This window comes from Puntigrus tetrazona, chromosome 12 (genome assembly GCF_018831695.1).
Source record: "Puntigrus tetrazona isolate hp1 chromosome 12, ASM1883169v1, whole genome shotgun sequence".
NCBI classification, from domain to species: Eukaryota; Metazoa; Chordata; class Actinopteri; order Cypriniformes; family Cyprinidae; genus Puntigrus; species Puntigrus tetrazona.
In genome coordinates this window covers 2,603,825-2,620,139 of record NC_056710.1, presented here as the reverse complement: position 1 = coordinate 2,620,139, position 16,315 = coordinate 2,603,825, and the positions used below count along the sequence as shown (strand labels likewise).

The following is a 16,315-nucleotide window of genomic DNA, read 5'->3' as shown; positions in this document are numbered from 1 at the left end:
TTATTTACCTATAGCATCTAACAAACCGGAAGCCTCACCCATAGGCTTACTTCCATATTGAATAAAAAGGTGGATAAACCATGAACCTTTAGTAACAGTGTAAAGAACCTCTGGAACCAGCAATGCTCTTAAATGGGTATTTTAAGATGTCAGGCACTTTGATGTCAGGAGCCATTCATGGGCATTTCTGGAGCAGCTCTAAATCTCTGTGACCAAAGCAGCTGAGAAAAGGAGCTCATGTGGTCAGAGCTGATGTATCCGTGAGATGTTTCTCTGGGGCCCAGGCCGCTGGGGTGGAAGTGTGCGAAACTAGTGTGGGCAGGCTTGACAGAGAGCTCTGGGAAGCTCTTGCTCCATTATTAAAATTATGATTGGATGGTTCAGAGTAAGGCAATTTTATTAATTCAAAGTACTTTACATAAAAGGATATAAAATAATAATAGAATCACAATTTTAAAAACTCAGCAATAAAAATGTTTAAAAATAACTTTAAAAATGTACTTGAAATGAAAATAAAAATATAAAATACAGTGCAACCAGTTAGGACATAACAGAGTGCCTATTCAATAAATGCACAGTAAAACAGATGGGTTTTGAGTTGACTTGATTATTGACTTGATTTTTAGTTGTTTGACTCCTAGACTCAAGGTATGCATTCACCTTAGGACTTAAACTTTGTTTCCAAATGCAATGACTAACTAAGGAAAGTTTTGGCACATCCAGCTGTTAATTACATCAACGCATTTGAAGAGGGAGTCAGCGGAGCTATGATCATTTAAAAGATAAGTCTGGGTATCATCTGCATAGCTGTGATAGGCAATTTGGTGCTTTGTCATTATTTGACTTAGTGGGAGCATATACAGGGTAAACAAGAGCGGGTCAAGAATTGAGCCTTGTGGGACTCCGCATGTCACGGACGTCCACTTAGACTTATGCTCTCCTATGCTCACGTAATAAATTCAGTAAAACTAAATTAACTATTAACAATACACAGCCCTAGGCTAATGTGTCCACAAGGCTAACACTTCAAGCTAAGGTGCCTGGCATAACAAAAACCAAGAAGATTCTTGTCCGAAAGTATTCCAATGTGATTTTGTTGTATTGAATTATCTTCCAGCTTTTTGCCATTCATAAACAGCTATTACAAAAATATGATGCTTTTGGATTTAGTTTGGAGGACAACATCGTTTGCAAACGAACTTGTACTATATTTATAAAACAGATATGTTGAAAATGCATTTAAAATGAATCTTTGGTCAAGCCACAGACCAGCAACTGTGAGAAAGAGATCATCACTCTTATCTCTGTGAGTGTGTTAACTTGTGACTGATGCTAAGAGAATAGCTTTCCATTTTCCATAATTATAAAATATGAAACTGCTAATGTCCTGCTTTAGGATTTCACTTCCCTTCTGCACAGATACACTCTTAAAAATAAAGGAGCTTAAAAGGTTCTTTACAACGATTCCATAGAAGAACTACATAGAACCATTCTTTACAGAACAGTCTCTTTCTTACCTTTTTCTAATCTTAAGAACCTTGTATCACTACAAAGAAACAGATAGGTTCTTCTGATGTTAAACATTCCTAATTGAACCATTTAGACTAAAAGGTTTTCCTATGGCATTGTGAGGGACTTCCTCAGATCTCTTCAGTTCACAGCATTGCAGTCGACAGTGAGGATCAATAACTTACCTTAAGGTCTACTCAAGCTACTGGGACTTTTGCCTACTGTATATGCCCACAGTTTTCTATGTGTTTCTATTCAATTCAAATAAATTTATTTTCTGCATTTAGGAAACATGTTCAGTCTCCTTTCAAATAAATGACACTTGGTTTAATATTTTGTTCATGCAAAGACATGCAATTCCTACATACGACTTACGGTTTTGATTTATGTTTTGTGAAATATCGTCAAATTGTGAGGTTTCAACCACAAATGGAGTCAGATGGGCTCACCCCTGACATGTCTATGTCTGGGAACCGCTGCGAAAGCCAACAGGGTCAACAAATCTCGCAGAGCACCCGGAAACAACTACTGAAGGACTGACAAACTGCACACCATCATTCAGCATTTTACCATAATTCACAGAACAAGCAGAACTATCCAAACACAACAAAGCAAATGGAAAAGGAAATGTACCACATTTTTATTCCAGAGAGGATAGTTCTTATTGAGGGAAAATAACAGAGACCACAAATCTTCCGAAAAAAAACATGGGAACAAATTAGTGAACTCAAGCTGTCAAGTTTACGGTAATTTCCATAGCAAGTTCAAGACAATTGCATGCACTAAAATATTAAGAAAATAAATATTAATAAATCAATCAAGAAATTCATATTTTTATCTGATTATTTCTTTTTTAATGATGTCAGAACACACTGGTAAAATGACTCTAATTCGAAGCTGTAAGACAAAGATGTAGTATGTGTTACAAGAACATATCATTTGAGTTTTTCTCACCAATTTGTTTTTCTTTTCAGTGAAATATGTTAAAAACAGATGTGCTGTGATGATGTTTTTTTGCTATTTAGTGTTTTCTGTAGACAATCAAATCAAAAGGGCCTTTTACCCAGGGGGCCCATTGGTCCTGTTTTGCTTTCGTACAGTATCTATGCAACATCTGTTGCCATTATGTACAAAACCGTCATAGTCGTAAGTGTAAAGACAACAAAACCAATGCATGACAAAAACCAGAAGACATTTGTTTTCATTTCTCAGGTTCTTTTTCTACTCTGTATATGCTAAATTTGATCCAAGGGTGTCTAAGAACATTTGTCTTCCTGCACTGCAATATTCTTTCCTCCCTGGTTGCAGTTTTAGTTTTTTTCTGTGCTGAGTAAATGCTTTTAAGATGCCAAAGTTATCTAATGGGACATTTACTCTTTTCTTTCAGATTCTGTTTTAGACTAATTCGGGGTGAGGCTGAAAGTAACTATAACAAGAACAGGAAATGTGTTAAAACAGCTGTGTAGAATTGATAAAAGATCAAGATTCACTCTTTATGCATTTATATTATATTATGCATTATATATTATTAATACCATGTGTATTCTAGAAATGCACAATTTTGCACATATATTTCTATTTTATTGCATTTTGATAAAAACATTAATGCAGACAGATCATGCTATGACCTAAGTTTTGACCCTGTGAACCTGAATGGAGAACAATATGAGATGTGAGTAATGCGGAGAAGGAAAGAAGAATGTTTCTCAAGCAGTGCTTTGTTCAAAGAGATGTTGAAGGTGAGAGGACTAGTGTCACTAGTGTGTGTGTGTGTGTATAGGTGACACTGACTGTATAATTATGATAAGATACAGAGAACACACACACAGAATCTTTCCAACAAGCCCACAGTTATCAAGGCATACTGTTTACTGCATCAATATTATGGGTGACTCCAAGAACACATCGTCTTGGATGTGTATGTGTGTGTGTGTGTGTGTGTGTGTATGTGAGAAAGAAAAGAGGAGATATGGATACATTTTAATACTTTAATGTGTTTAAAGTCAGATGTATCTGCAATTGTATATGCAGCCAGTATTAAAAAAGTAGAATGTTACTATGAAAATAAGAAAGAAAAAGTTTCACAACTGTAAAAAATCACTTTTTGTAATTTTTTTGTAGTGTAAAACCCAACATTTGCAACAATCTTATTTTTGCTAAATAGTTTCATGTGTGCACATCATTCTGCAAAAAAAAAGATAAATAAATGTATATTTTGATCTTTAAAAACAACATTATATTTTTGTTTTCTAGTGCAATGGCATTTCATTTTCAAGTACTTTTTGTGGAATCACTGTGTGTGCCTGAGCTATTTAGAGCAGTGTCTTCAGGCATTTTTAACCATGTGTGTGCGTAGAGGTGTGTCTGATATCTGCAGGTGTACACAGACTTTATAAAGGTCTGCACACTTTTGTGAGGGGCTGTGACGGAGAATATTGCTTGAAAATTTGGGTCATTTATTGAAGATATAAGGTAAGTGTAATTAGTTTCACTGTTGCTGCTAAATTCTAATTTAGTTGTTTTGCTTTGTGTCAAGTTTTAATTTATTTTAAACCATTTTTTACTGTTTGTATATGTTTGTGTGTGTATATATATATATATATATATATATATATATATATATATATATATATATATATATGTATATATATATACATACATACATATACATATACATATACTGTACATATATATATATATATATATACACACACACACACACACACACACACACATATATATATATATATATATATATATATTCACATTAGATAATTAAACGTTGAAACGCCATAATTTCACTTTACAATGAATTTTCATTGGATGCTGAGAATTGAATACAATATACATTAGGTGAATACAAAACTAAACTTATAATTGCCATAAAACTATGCAACTATCAGAAATGATTATATAAATGATTGTTGCTTGAGTTTTCAGTACATAAATAATAACACAACTTATTGCATAAGCATGCATTATTTCAATTTACTTTATTTACATAATTATCATGTATACAAGGGTCAAAGCAATCTAACCCCAAAACAGACAAACACACACACACACACACACATATATACACACAAACACCAGATTTAGTGGCTAAATTTATCATTCAAGAGGTACAACACCAACATAAAGTTAAACCTTTAACAACAGAGGTCAGGTTAAGTATTTCAATTCTGCAAAGTTTACCATGATTCTCATGAATACTTTGGCAGGACTTGATTAATATAACACACATAATCACGCAGACACGCTCACTGATAAGTTTCCACATTTGCATTCTGTCTTGTGCCACTCACACTCCTGGTGTTTGAAGGGTAAACATGAGCTTTAATTTATCAGTCATCACTGGACAGGAAACGCACACATGGTCACACCAGAGGTCCAGCCGTCATGTTTAAATTGTCTACATCTCTGCTTTGAACTATAACACCCAGTAGAGCAAGAAGGACACTTAAAGATCTTACAGATGACATCTTGCTGTAATATGCGGTTGTTACCTACAGAATCAATTTCTACTTGATATGATCGTGTGAACCATCAAAATACACATATCTAATTACTGTTTATAGTAATAGTTTGTTGTTATCTGTGTTCAGGCGTATGTAAATATGAATGAGTCGGGGAAGAACCCAAACCAGCAGAGCTATTGGCAGGAGATGGGCAGATGGGCGGGCTACGAGGAGACCTATGATGTCGAAGCGGGACGCTGGGGCCCGTCCCACATCTCCTACCTCACCTTCAAGAGCCTGGTGCAGATACGCAGGACAATGAACACGGGTGAGGGAATGCCTGCAAGGTCATTATGGGGTCAAACATCAGCTCAGACTTGCTTTCAGTAGACCATAAAGACTGTGCAGAAGCACTTAGACTGCCAGACATTACATAACATTACCTTTGTACGTTACAGCGCACAATGCTTAATAGATATTTATATATTATTAGTTATAATATATTATTGGGCATTTTTATATTCTCTGCCATGGAAATATATTGGGTTGGTAAGGCTATTTAAGGCTGCTTCTGAATCTATTATTCTAACAAGAGCTGTAATTATTCGATGCTGTAAAAACTGTAATACTGTTAAATATTATATCAGTTTATAAGAACTATATGTGAAAGTGTAATTTATTTATGTAATAGCAAAGGTGAATTTTCAGCATTTTCAGAAATCATTCAAACACAAGCTGATTTTTTCGGGCTCATTTATTGTCATCAGTTATCAACATCAAAATCAGCTATAAGTTCTTTGATAAAGATCTAAACAACAATCTGAAGAAGATTTTTTGTAGCAATCACTTTTGACCAAATCTGTGCATTGCTTTTTCTTAAAAAAAATAAAGAAAGAAAGAAATAAAAACAACCTTACTGACCCCAAACTTTTATATTAAAGATGTTCTTCATTCTTTATGTATGTGTTTCATTCTATTATGAATTATGTATGTGTGTGTGAGTGTGTTTGGAATTGACTTGTTACTGAAAGTCGCAGTCCAGTTGCGAAATGGTTAGCATGGATATTAGCAAGTGTGGAATGTGAGCAAAAATGTACCTTCACTAAACATGCTCAGAGATGGTAATAGATAGTCAGTGTCACGAAAAAAACAAGCTCAACCTGAGCTCTACAGCTGCGTCCTTAGTGTTTATGTTTGCTGCAGTAAAGCTCAAGCTCAGTCCGAGCCCTCTTCCTTTCTTTTCCCTTCCTGTCTATTTTGTTTCATTTCTTTCTTTCTTTTTTTTATTGAATTGTATTTATTTATTTATTTTGGATTAGGTTTAATAATGCTGGACCGAGAGGAGAAGACGCTTTCCGGTGTTATTGAGAAGGTTGTGGATGCCCTGGTTAGCAAAAAGGACATTCAACCAGGGGACAGAGATAAGGTTCTTCAAGCATTAATGCACAAACAGAGGTACTAAACACACCACACATTTTGATACATGCATGATTCAAGGTGGACGTGATTGAAATGTTTTACCAGTGTATAGAGCAAATTAGGCAGCATTGTTTTAACTATTGCGTGTGCAGAACTTGCCTGAGCAGGCTAATGTAATGTAAAAACTTTAAACTACAAAATTTCTCCCCGCAATGTACAATAGGCTTACCGTTTACATGTTGCATATCGATATACAAATGTTGCGTCTGAATCAGAAAATAGGGCAAGCTTAAATTGTGTTTTATCATATGTTATGCCATTCAAATTAAATCAAATGCAGGTGCTGTTTAAAGCATTTGAAACCTGATTTCCGTTTACGTTTCTGTCCCTGTAAATGTTAGAAAATATTTCCATTTTTTATAAAGCCTTCATCGCCCTGATGTCAAGCAAGCCTGTCACTCCGTTGACTACATATGTTTAAACTATGGATGGTGTAGCAACACCATGGTTAATTTGCGGTTATCATGGTTTAACTATAATAACCACGGTTAATTTTTCAAGGTCAGGTCTAGTTACACTACTATTGTCAAGTAGCCTATGAAATACAAGAAGACTTTTATATACCAGCGTAACATTACCAAAAGTCCCACATTTTTTGCAGTTTCTTTAGCTGAAAAGCTAGTTCACGTTAAAAAAAAACGTGTATTTTATTTCTTTCTGTCTTTCCAGCCAGTCTGTGGAGACCCAGCCTCTGACTTCAGGCATGGAAATGGAAAAATTCTCTGTCACAGAGAAAGTAAACACAGGTTTTCTTGTTTTACCTGTTCTGAGTCTAATTTTGGCAAGATCTTCTACAAAGTTTTAGTAATAAAATATACGGAATTTTTTGCCTATATAGAGCGACACAACTGGTACCGCAGAGGCCTCGATGGTGCTTGTAGGTGAGTATAACATTTTAATATTTTAATGGCGGCACCGATTATATAATTTACGTTAAAAGGTTTTATTTTCACGAGTTTCTATTAGCATTTCTTCTCACTGTAATGTGCCGGTCTGTGTGTAAGGTGCTCTGGAGTTCCTCGAGAGGCCCACGATAGCATTCGTGCGTCTACGGGATGCTGTGGTGCTGGAGTCTGCGCTGGAAACTCCTGTACCTGTGCGATTCATCTTCATCCTGATTGGCCCAACCACAACTGACATGGACTATCATGAGTGTGGCCGAGCAATGGCAGCACTACTTGCTGACAAAGTAAGAAAACAGACAGGAAGAGCCAAACCTGCCATCACTGCGACCCTTACCTTTTTATATTTAGGTTTTTTTTGCATAAATTAAAAAGAGATCTACGCAAACTCCTCCCTTAATTTATACGCCTCTTGTTTATATGCAACCATATTCATTTTTCATGTTCTAGTGCATGCTACGATGCTACGAAACAATTTCAGCCTAACTTATGATAAAGTTTTTGGTCTTTCACAGGTATTTAACCAGGCAGCTTTCCAGGCTCAGAGTGACCGGGAGCTGACTGATGCTTTGGGAGACTTCATGGACTGCTGCATTGTGATTCCACCCACTGAGATTCAGGATGAGTCCATGCTAACGTCACTCATCCCCTTCCAGAAGAAACTACTGCAAGAGAGACTCCGTCCATCGGACCCCAAACTGCGCCTGGATGTCAAACCTCGCAAGCGTAAGGACACATACAGTACAACACATGCTTAATCTATAAAGTGTATAATAACTGTATGAGCGAATATACTTGGAGGAGGTCTTTTACTGCACATGCATTAGATCACTATTTCCAGTTAACAACTGAATAGAAGTTTAAGAACTCAAGTGCTTCCCGGCAAACACAAATTTCACAATGATAAATGTGTTAATTAACAAAAGTCATTAATAATAATTAAAAAACGCAGATGAGGGGTCTAAGCTGAAACTAAACTGCAAAATAATTGTATATTATTTAAGTATTAAGTATACAAGTAGTGAATTTTATCTTCCTGAAATAAATGGCTAGAGAGTTTCTTTGATATGAATAAAAATTGGTTTTTAATTTGGAATTATTATTATTATTATGGCTTTTATGGTTATTTATTATTATGGCTATTAATATGGAGTTATTATTATTATTGGCTTTTTAGATGTAGGACTGTGAATATTGTCAACAGACAAAGCCACAACCAATAATTTAATTGTATCATATCTGACAATGGATTCAATGGAACAAGATCTTTTTTTGGCATGCCTGTATTTAGATTGTAAATTTTTATCTTTGTGTAAATTGGACCTATAAGCTAGGACAAGTTTGGAAAAGCAGATTTCAGGAAAAAAAAAATGGCAGAAGTATTGCCCTTGTGATTCAGGAGTATTAAATATCAAATCAATTTCAATATTAATTCAATTATTGATCATAGCTGGGCACTGTTTACGCTTACAGTACAAAAATGAAAAGAAAATGTAAACGAAATGTGTGCACAAATCTAACTTAGCTAATTTTCACACAGAATAAAAACATACTAGATGATTTCATGCTGCAACATTCAAGTATTTTTGTATAAAGACACTACACTATAAAACTCCTAGGAAACCAGTTTTCCTTTTTTGTTTGTCTGATAGTTTCTTAATGAAAGCAATACAATAAAATGCTCATATTAATATTGTAAGTCATTTTCACGAAGTAACCCCCTTCAGGTTGATACAATTTCCTTCACTGTTGGGGTTTATTTCAGGAAAATAAGAGCGAGGCACAGGCATCTAAAGCTATAATTCTTCTTCTCACAGCTTCAAAATCCTCAGGACCACCTCCAGAAGATCCACTAGCACGTACTGGTGTTCCATTCGGTGGCATGATTAGAGACATGAAGAGACGCTATCAGTACTATGTCAGTGATATCACTGACGCTCTCAACGCTCAAGTTGTTGCTGCCATCATCTTCATCTACTTTGCTGCTCTCTCACCGGCCATCACCTTCGGAGGTCTCCTAGGTAAGCCTACGGTTTAGCCTAAAGAAGGCTTCGTTCACGCTGTACACAAATCTCATTTGTTTCCCTTGATGTGATCTTTAGGACTGAGAGTTCACTGTCTGGCTGAAAGAAAAGACAGAAAATAGTTTTTTACTGTACTGTACACATTTTTTCACAGATACACATGTATTGCAAATGGATTTTTTTTTGTCCATTCCAACAAATAATTTCAGTTGGAATGAAGCGATTTGGTCTAGCGTAACATGACCGGAGCAGCACACCTCAAAAGAGTGAGAACTGATATTAAGAGAACATGTTATTTACACAGAATAAGATTTCTAATAATTCTCCATTGAATCGTGTGATCTGTACAGCACCTGTTTTCTTCCATGTTTCTTTATGAAGCTAGAAAAATAACCCAAGTATTTCAATTCAATTGAAATTATTCACATTTCAATGAAATGACACTTTTGCAAATATAGCAAATATTTGTTAAAAGGTTTAGCAGTAAAATTAGTTTTTTAGTTTTTTAGAGATTCAGATACAAAAATTAGGCCGTATTATAATCTTTATTAGAATAATTTTTGCAGCTTGACCAAACAGTGCAATAAAAACACCTGCTGTTTAAAAATACATATTGCTTATAAAAATTGTTTTGTTGCATGTCTAGATATCATTTTCAGTTCAAAACAGATTATTTGCATTACTGGATTTTTACTGTTTGGTGTTTGACATTTCTATTGTAAAACGGTTGATGTATATTAAATGTTTTGCTTTTTACATCTCACACATTACATTTCATACAAAACTAAAGCACTGGAATTCACGTTTTCAATAATTTGATCAAATTAAAGATTACAGCTTTAAGTTACCAGATAAATAAACTCAGAACACCGATTACAGAATTTTCAAATTCAAAACACAGAACATCAGACTATACAAAAACTAAAATATCTAAATAATTACAGCTAGAACAACAAAAAAATCCTTTAAAATATGCCAAACAAATAAACTTTGTTAAATGTCTAGAATTCAAACGTAATTACTTGTTTTACATGAATTTCAAAGATATAAAATATGGCACAAATGCATTCTGCTGAACAAGAGATTCAAATAAACGTGTTTATTTATTCATTCATTCAGATTCTTGTTGGCTTTCTTAACAAGGCTGGAGAGCGTGAGCGACACAAATCTACAAAACTTATATTAAAAATCCTCTATTTTTGTTTGGCTCTCTCAACAGCTGATAAGGTGGACAACATGATGGGTGTTTCAGAGCTGATGATCTCCACTTCAGTGCTGGGCATTATCTTCTGCCTGATCGCTGCCCAACCTGTACTAGTTATCGGCTTTTCTGGGCCACTCCTGGTGTTTGAAGAGGCTTTTTTTAATGTTAGTGTTTCTCTTTTTTAACATCTTTCCAATAGGTCATCCGTCTTGTTTATTTGCTGGTCAGTTCATTTAAAATCTCTCATCATGCTTTTCCTCCTGGCTGAAGTTCTGTAAGTCTCAGGAGATTGAGTACATCGTAGGCCGAGTGTGGGTTGGCGCTTGGCTGGTGGTCATTGTTGTGGTCATTGTTGCTTTTGAAGGCAGCTTCCTGGTCCGCTTCATTTCCCGCTTCACTCAAGAGATCTTCTCCATCCTCATCTCCCTCATCTTTATCTATGAGACTTTTGCCAAACTTGGCAGGGTAAACTCTTTATTTATTTGCCATTTTAATATGCATTCTATTAGGTCTTTAACATGCAACCATTCATGCAGCTGTATTTGACTTCCTTTGACTTCATATGTGCTGCTGCTGGGTTTTTTTTTTCTTTCAATTTAGTTGTTAACCAGAAACAGGGACCATGTTATCACGTGCAAAATGCAGACAACCTTGAAGAATATCATTTAATTTTCTTATTAAAATATATGTAATATTTTTTCCAATGGTAATCCCGCTAATACAAAATAACAGTAATTGATGGTGCTAAGGCAAATTAGCCTCCAATTGGACCAGCAATTTGGCTCTTTTGCTTTAGGCTGCTGATAACCACCTAGCAATTTGTAACCACTCAGAACACTATAGCAGCTACCCAGCAATGAGTTTACATGGACAAGCAATTTCTACAAAATTCTAGTAAGAGAAAAAAAAATACAGCCTTGGTTTATTTAAATATACATATATATTTGACTCGTAAGGTAGTTGTTATGGTACTTAATATACTATAATATTGTATTATAATCAACTTTTCGCTCTACATTCCAGGTTTTCAAGGAACACCCTCTAATCCTGAATTATGAGCATTTGAACACTACAGCTGAGGACCCTTGGCACTCAGTCGTCAGCTATCAGAGATTACTGGACAATGCTACAGGCAATATGTCTGTCGTGAGGTCCATCACGCACCAGCCTTACCCCAACACAGCTCTTCTCTCCATGTGCCTCATGTTTGGCTGTTTCTCTATCGCATACTACCTACGCATGTTCAAGAACGGCAAATTCCTGCCAGGCAAGGTGAATAGACACTTCGATCAAAACGTTACAAATCGACTTTATAGCACTTTATTCACAGTTTATAGCACAGTTCCATTAATGTAAAGAACTGATGTTTGACGCATAGATTCGACGATTGCTTGGTGACTTTGGCGTTCCTATTGCAATTTTCCTTATGGTGGCTATCGATATCAATATTGAGGATACATACACTCAGGTATGCTTGTAAAAATTAAATTCTAATAGGAAGTGCTTATTTAAATTTTAGATGATAATTCCTGGGCTGCTGTTAAAGATGACACTTTTAGAATACCAATTCAGATCAAATCATGAAGTTACTGTCTTGACCTCTCTGACCTTTGACATGTCTGACAGAAACTGGTGGTGCCTAAGGGTCTCCAGGTGTCCAACCCTAAGATGCGGGGATGGTTAATCAACCCTATGGGTGAACACAAGCCCTTCCCCATATGGATGATGTTTGCCTCTGTTGTCCCAGCTATGTTGGTCTTCATCCTCATCTTCCTAGAGTCTCAGATTACCACGTGAGTGATGTTTTCTGAAGTAACGACTGCATGTTTTTTTTAAGAACCATAAAAAAGTTTGCAGAACCAAAAATAGTTGTTTTAATTCATGCCATTACTATGAAAACGCCATTTTGGAACTTTTACTTTTAAGAGAGCAACAAAAATATCTTTTCAAAATATATTTTAGGTACAGTTTACAGTTATGGGGTAGCTTGTTTTCACCACAGGGTTAAAAATAAAAAAGACAACTGTGACATTTTATCTTTTTATTTTCTTTGAAGAGAAGAAGCAGATACAAACTTGCAAAAAAAAAAATATATATATTGTGAAATGTAAAATTCAAATTATGATATAAAAACTTGTGAAATAAAAACACTGTAAACTTGGAATTAAGAGAAAAAGTCATAATGTTGCATATATCTCACAATATATTGCATATATCTCACAAGTATTTTTTGTGTTTATATCTTGCAATTATTTTTTTATTCAATACAGATTTGCACATTTTTTAGCATAGGAACTAATTCTCACTATTAACTATTTGCTTATAAGCTTGCTTATTATTAACTTATTGACTGTTTATTAGAACTTGATCAAATTCTATATCCCTAATCCCACCCAGTACCTAAATTTAAAATAATGTGTGACCAATTTATTTATAATGATTTGATTTTTAAGTAAATCTTTTATTTTACGGTTGCACCTATTAGTTGCTTATTAGCATGCCTTTTTACTAGAATATTAGACATTTATTAGTGCTAATTTAGCATATTTTAATGCCTTATTCTATATGACCTTATTCTACATCCCTAATCCAACCCAATACCTAAACTTAACAACTACATTACCGACTATTAATAACCAGCAAATTAAGAATTTATTGTAAACAAGTGTTACCTATTCTTAAGTGTTACCCTTATCTCTTATTTTTTAAGGCTAATTGTGAGTAAACCAGAGAGAAAAATGGTCAAGGGTTCTGGCTTCCACATGGACCTTCTGATCCTGGTAAGCATGGGAGGTCTGAGTGCCATATTTGGCATTCCTTGGTTGAGTGCCGCAACTGTACGATCCGTATCTCACGCCAATGCCCTGACAGTCATGAGCAAGGGCCCAAAACCTGAGATCGAGAAGGTTCTGGAACAGAGAGTCAGTGGAGTAGTGGTGGCTTTGCTTGTTGGTACGATGAAAAACCCCTAAACTTCCTTTAAACATGATTCTCCCATACTGCATTTTCTTGTGCTATATGAACATCTCCTTTGTCTGTCCTTTTGCAGGTCTGTCCATTCTCATGGAGCCCATTCTAAAAATGATTCCGATTACAGCACTGTTTGGAATCTTCCTCTACATGGGAATCACATCCCTGAGTGGAATTCAGCTTTGGGACCGAATGCTGCTCCTCCTTATTCCCAAAAAGTATCACCCAAATGAACCTTATGCTACTAAGGTAAGCTCTAACATATTCTATCACTCTGTTGGAGTACTTTTCCATCTTGTAAATGTTCCATTCTTAAGGTTGGATGGTTTTTTTGTGTGCGAAACAAGTCGATAATGGTCTCTGTCTCCCTCTGCAGGTCAGCACCAACAGAATGCATGTTTTCACTGCTATCCAGATGGTGTGTCTGGCAGCCTTGTGGATGGTGAAATCAAGCCCTGTATCCCTGGCTCTACCGTTCATCCTGATACTCACCATCCCTCTGCGCATGTTTATGACTGGACGACTTTTCACTGAGCAAGAGATGAAATATGTAAGCAGCACACTGACTGAGATAAAAAAAAAAAAATTGCAAAGTGCATTAAACTTATCACAATTGCATTTTCAAGCTATTCGATTTTTAATTTTTGTTCATTCTTGTGATGGCAAATCTGATTTTTCATCATCATTACTCCAGTCTTCAGTGTCACATAATCCTTTGGAATTCATGTTTATTGCATGAGTTTATTATGAATATTAATAATGGTCCTTATTATTGTTAATGTTGAAAACCGTTTTTGCTGCTTTAATTTTTATGTGGAATACATCTTTTTCAGGATTCTCTCATGAATAAAAAGTTTAAAACAGCATTTAATTGAAAAAGAAATGATCTGTAACATTATTATGAAAAAAATACTGCATACCTGCTGAATACTGCATATGTAGTATTCGTTCATTTATACATTCACCCTTTTTCAGTTGACTAATATGTAAAAAATGCAAAGTGGCTTAACTATCAATTAACATAACTAAATAATTTCCTTTCTATCTAATATTTTCAATACAGCTTGACGGTGATGATGCAAAGGCGACATTTGAAGAGGAGCCAGGAGTGGATGTGTACTCTGAAACACAGATGCCATTATAAATCATTTTTCACAATCAACGTTTTGGAGTGCAAAATTCTGACAAGATGATACCTAACTTCAGCCCCCCTCTAATGCAACTTTTGGTGTGTTTGGGGAAGGGGTTCTATGTTAATTGCTCTTTTAATGGTCCGTTACGGTTCTTCCAAGATGACATATCATGACATGCAAAATTTGGATGTACATTTAAGTGCCTTTTGTAACTTTTGCACTCGCATTCATTAGTTACTGTGTTATGAAAATGCACACAGAAGCAGCACAAAGATATGATATTGTTCTTGCATGATAAAGAAATATATTTTAATAAATTATTTGACTTGAGATTTACCCTCCCTTAATATAAAGGTATAGTTAGACAGTATTGATTGTCTACTTTTTACTAACTATAAGTAACTCTGCAACTACATGTCAACTAATTGTCATTAATTTGCAGTTATATATCTACTAACTCTTAGAGTTGACTGTTAGGGTTGGTTTAGGGTTAGTAGAATAAGCTGACATTATGACATACACTTGCAAAGTTTCCATATGTTATGTTGTGGACCCATCAAAATAAATTGTTAGAAGTTATTAAGCAGACTAATACTGTAATGACTGCTAGTTGACATGTAGTTGAAAAGTTGCTTAATAGAAATATATATATATATATATATATATATATATATATATATATATATATATATATATATATATATATTTATTTATATATTGAAAATACCGTAACATTACACAGCTGGTTGTAAACATAGAAACACATGGTAGGGTACTCTGATGATCAATAATATTTAAAAAAGCTTTAACCAGTATTTTTTTTTTTATTTACCGTATGCAGAATTATCTAACATTAATGATAAACTAATAATTCATGCAAACATCAATTTCTTATTGCAGATATACAATTATAAACGGACATAAACCTTATTTCAGTATCAAGATGATACTGAAATAAGCATTGAATCAAGGGACAAAAATATAATATAAAATGTTTAGGAATTAAAACCATTTTTATACACATGCCTCAAACTCATGGACATCACCAATGACTGGGTTTTTTCTTTGTGGGTACATATGGACTAAACTGTAGATAGGTTGCCAAGACTTAACAACAAATAAACGTATGAATAAATAACACTAATATAAATAAACTTCATTAAAAACTTAAAAATGTATATAGCAAATAAATAAGCAAAAGAATAATAAATTAAAACGCATGACAAAGGCACTTTAAAACTGACAAAGCAAAAAGAAATACTTCCTTCCTAATGTTCTCATTTATTTCTCAATTAATTTTAAATGGAAAAAAAAGTCTGTTTATTAGATTTAGGTCAGCGTGTTTGATATTTTGTAGCTTTTATTTATATATTTGATGGGCTCTATATGTGTGTTTATCTAAATGTATTTACAAAGCTCAATTCTGTTCATTATATACAGCGAGTGTGTCTCATATGCTCATTTAAAATATTTTCACCTTGTTTTTTCCCCTATTCTTTTCGTTCCTTCGCTTAATACAAAACCTAAATACGACACGTTTCAAATAATTAGCACATAACATTTTTACAAATTCATAAAGAATTCGATATTATTATATTTATTATTATCTAATAGCGTACTCAATAGCTAATTTTGT

General features: G+C 34.6%; 1 protein-coding gene across 3 annotated transcripts; it reads left to right on the top strand.

The window, feature by feature from the left end:
- Positions 1-3,852: 3,852 nt before the first annotated feature.
- On the top strand, positions 3,853-15,009 carry slc4a1b (solute carrier family 4 member 1b (Diego blood group)). Of its 3 annotated transcripts, XM_043253149.1 has the most exons (17): positions 3,853-3,981; positions 5,115-5,295; positions 6,287-6,422; positions 7,116-7,182; positions 7,285-7,327; positions 7,451-7,635; positions 7,864-8,074; positions 9,166-9,369; positions 10,592-10,740; positions 10,847-11,041; positions 11,600-11,848; positions 11,955-12,044; positions 12,203-12,369; positions 13,287-13,528; positions 13,626-13,795; positions 13,923-14,096; positions 14,610-15,009. In XM_043253149.1, exons 2-17 carry the CDS (start codon positions 5,127-5,129, stop codon positions 14,688-14,690), a joined length of 2,532 nt encoding a protein of 843 aa, XP_043109084.1. In that variant the 5' UTR covers positions 3,853-3,981; positions 5,115-5,126; the 3' UTR covers positions 14,691-15,009. The 3 variants fall into 3 exon arrangements, with proteins under 3 accessions (XP_043109084.1, XP_043109085.1, XP_043109086.1); XM_043253150.1 differs by lacking the exon at positions 10,847-11,041; XM_043253151.1 differs by lacking the exons at positions 3,853-3,981; positions 5,115-5,295 and having other exon boundaries at positions 6,387-6,422; positions 7,116-7,192.
- The last annotated feature ends 1,306 nt before the right edge of the window (positions 15,010-16,315 follow it).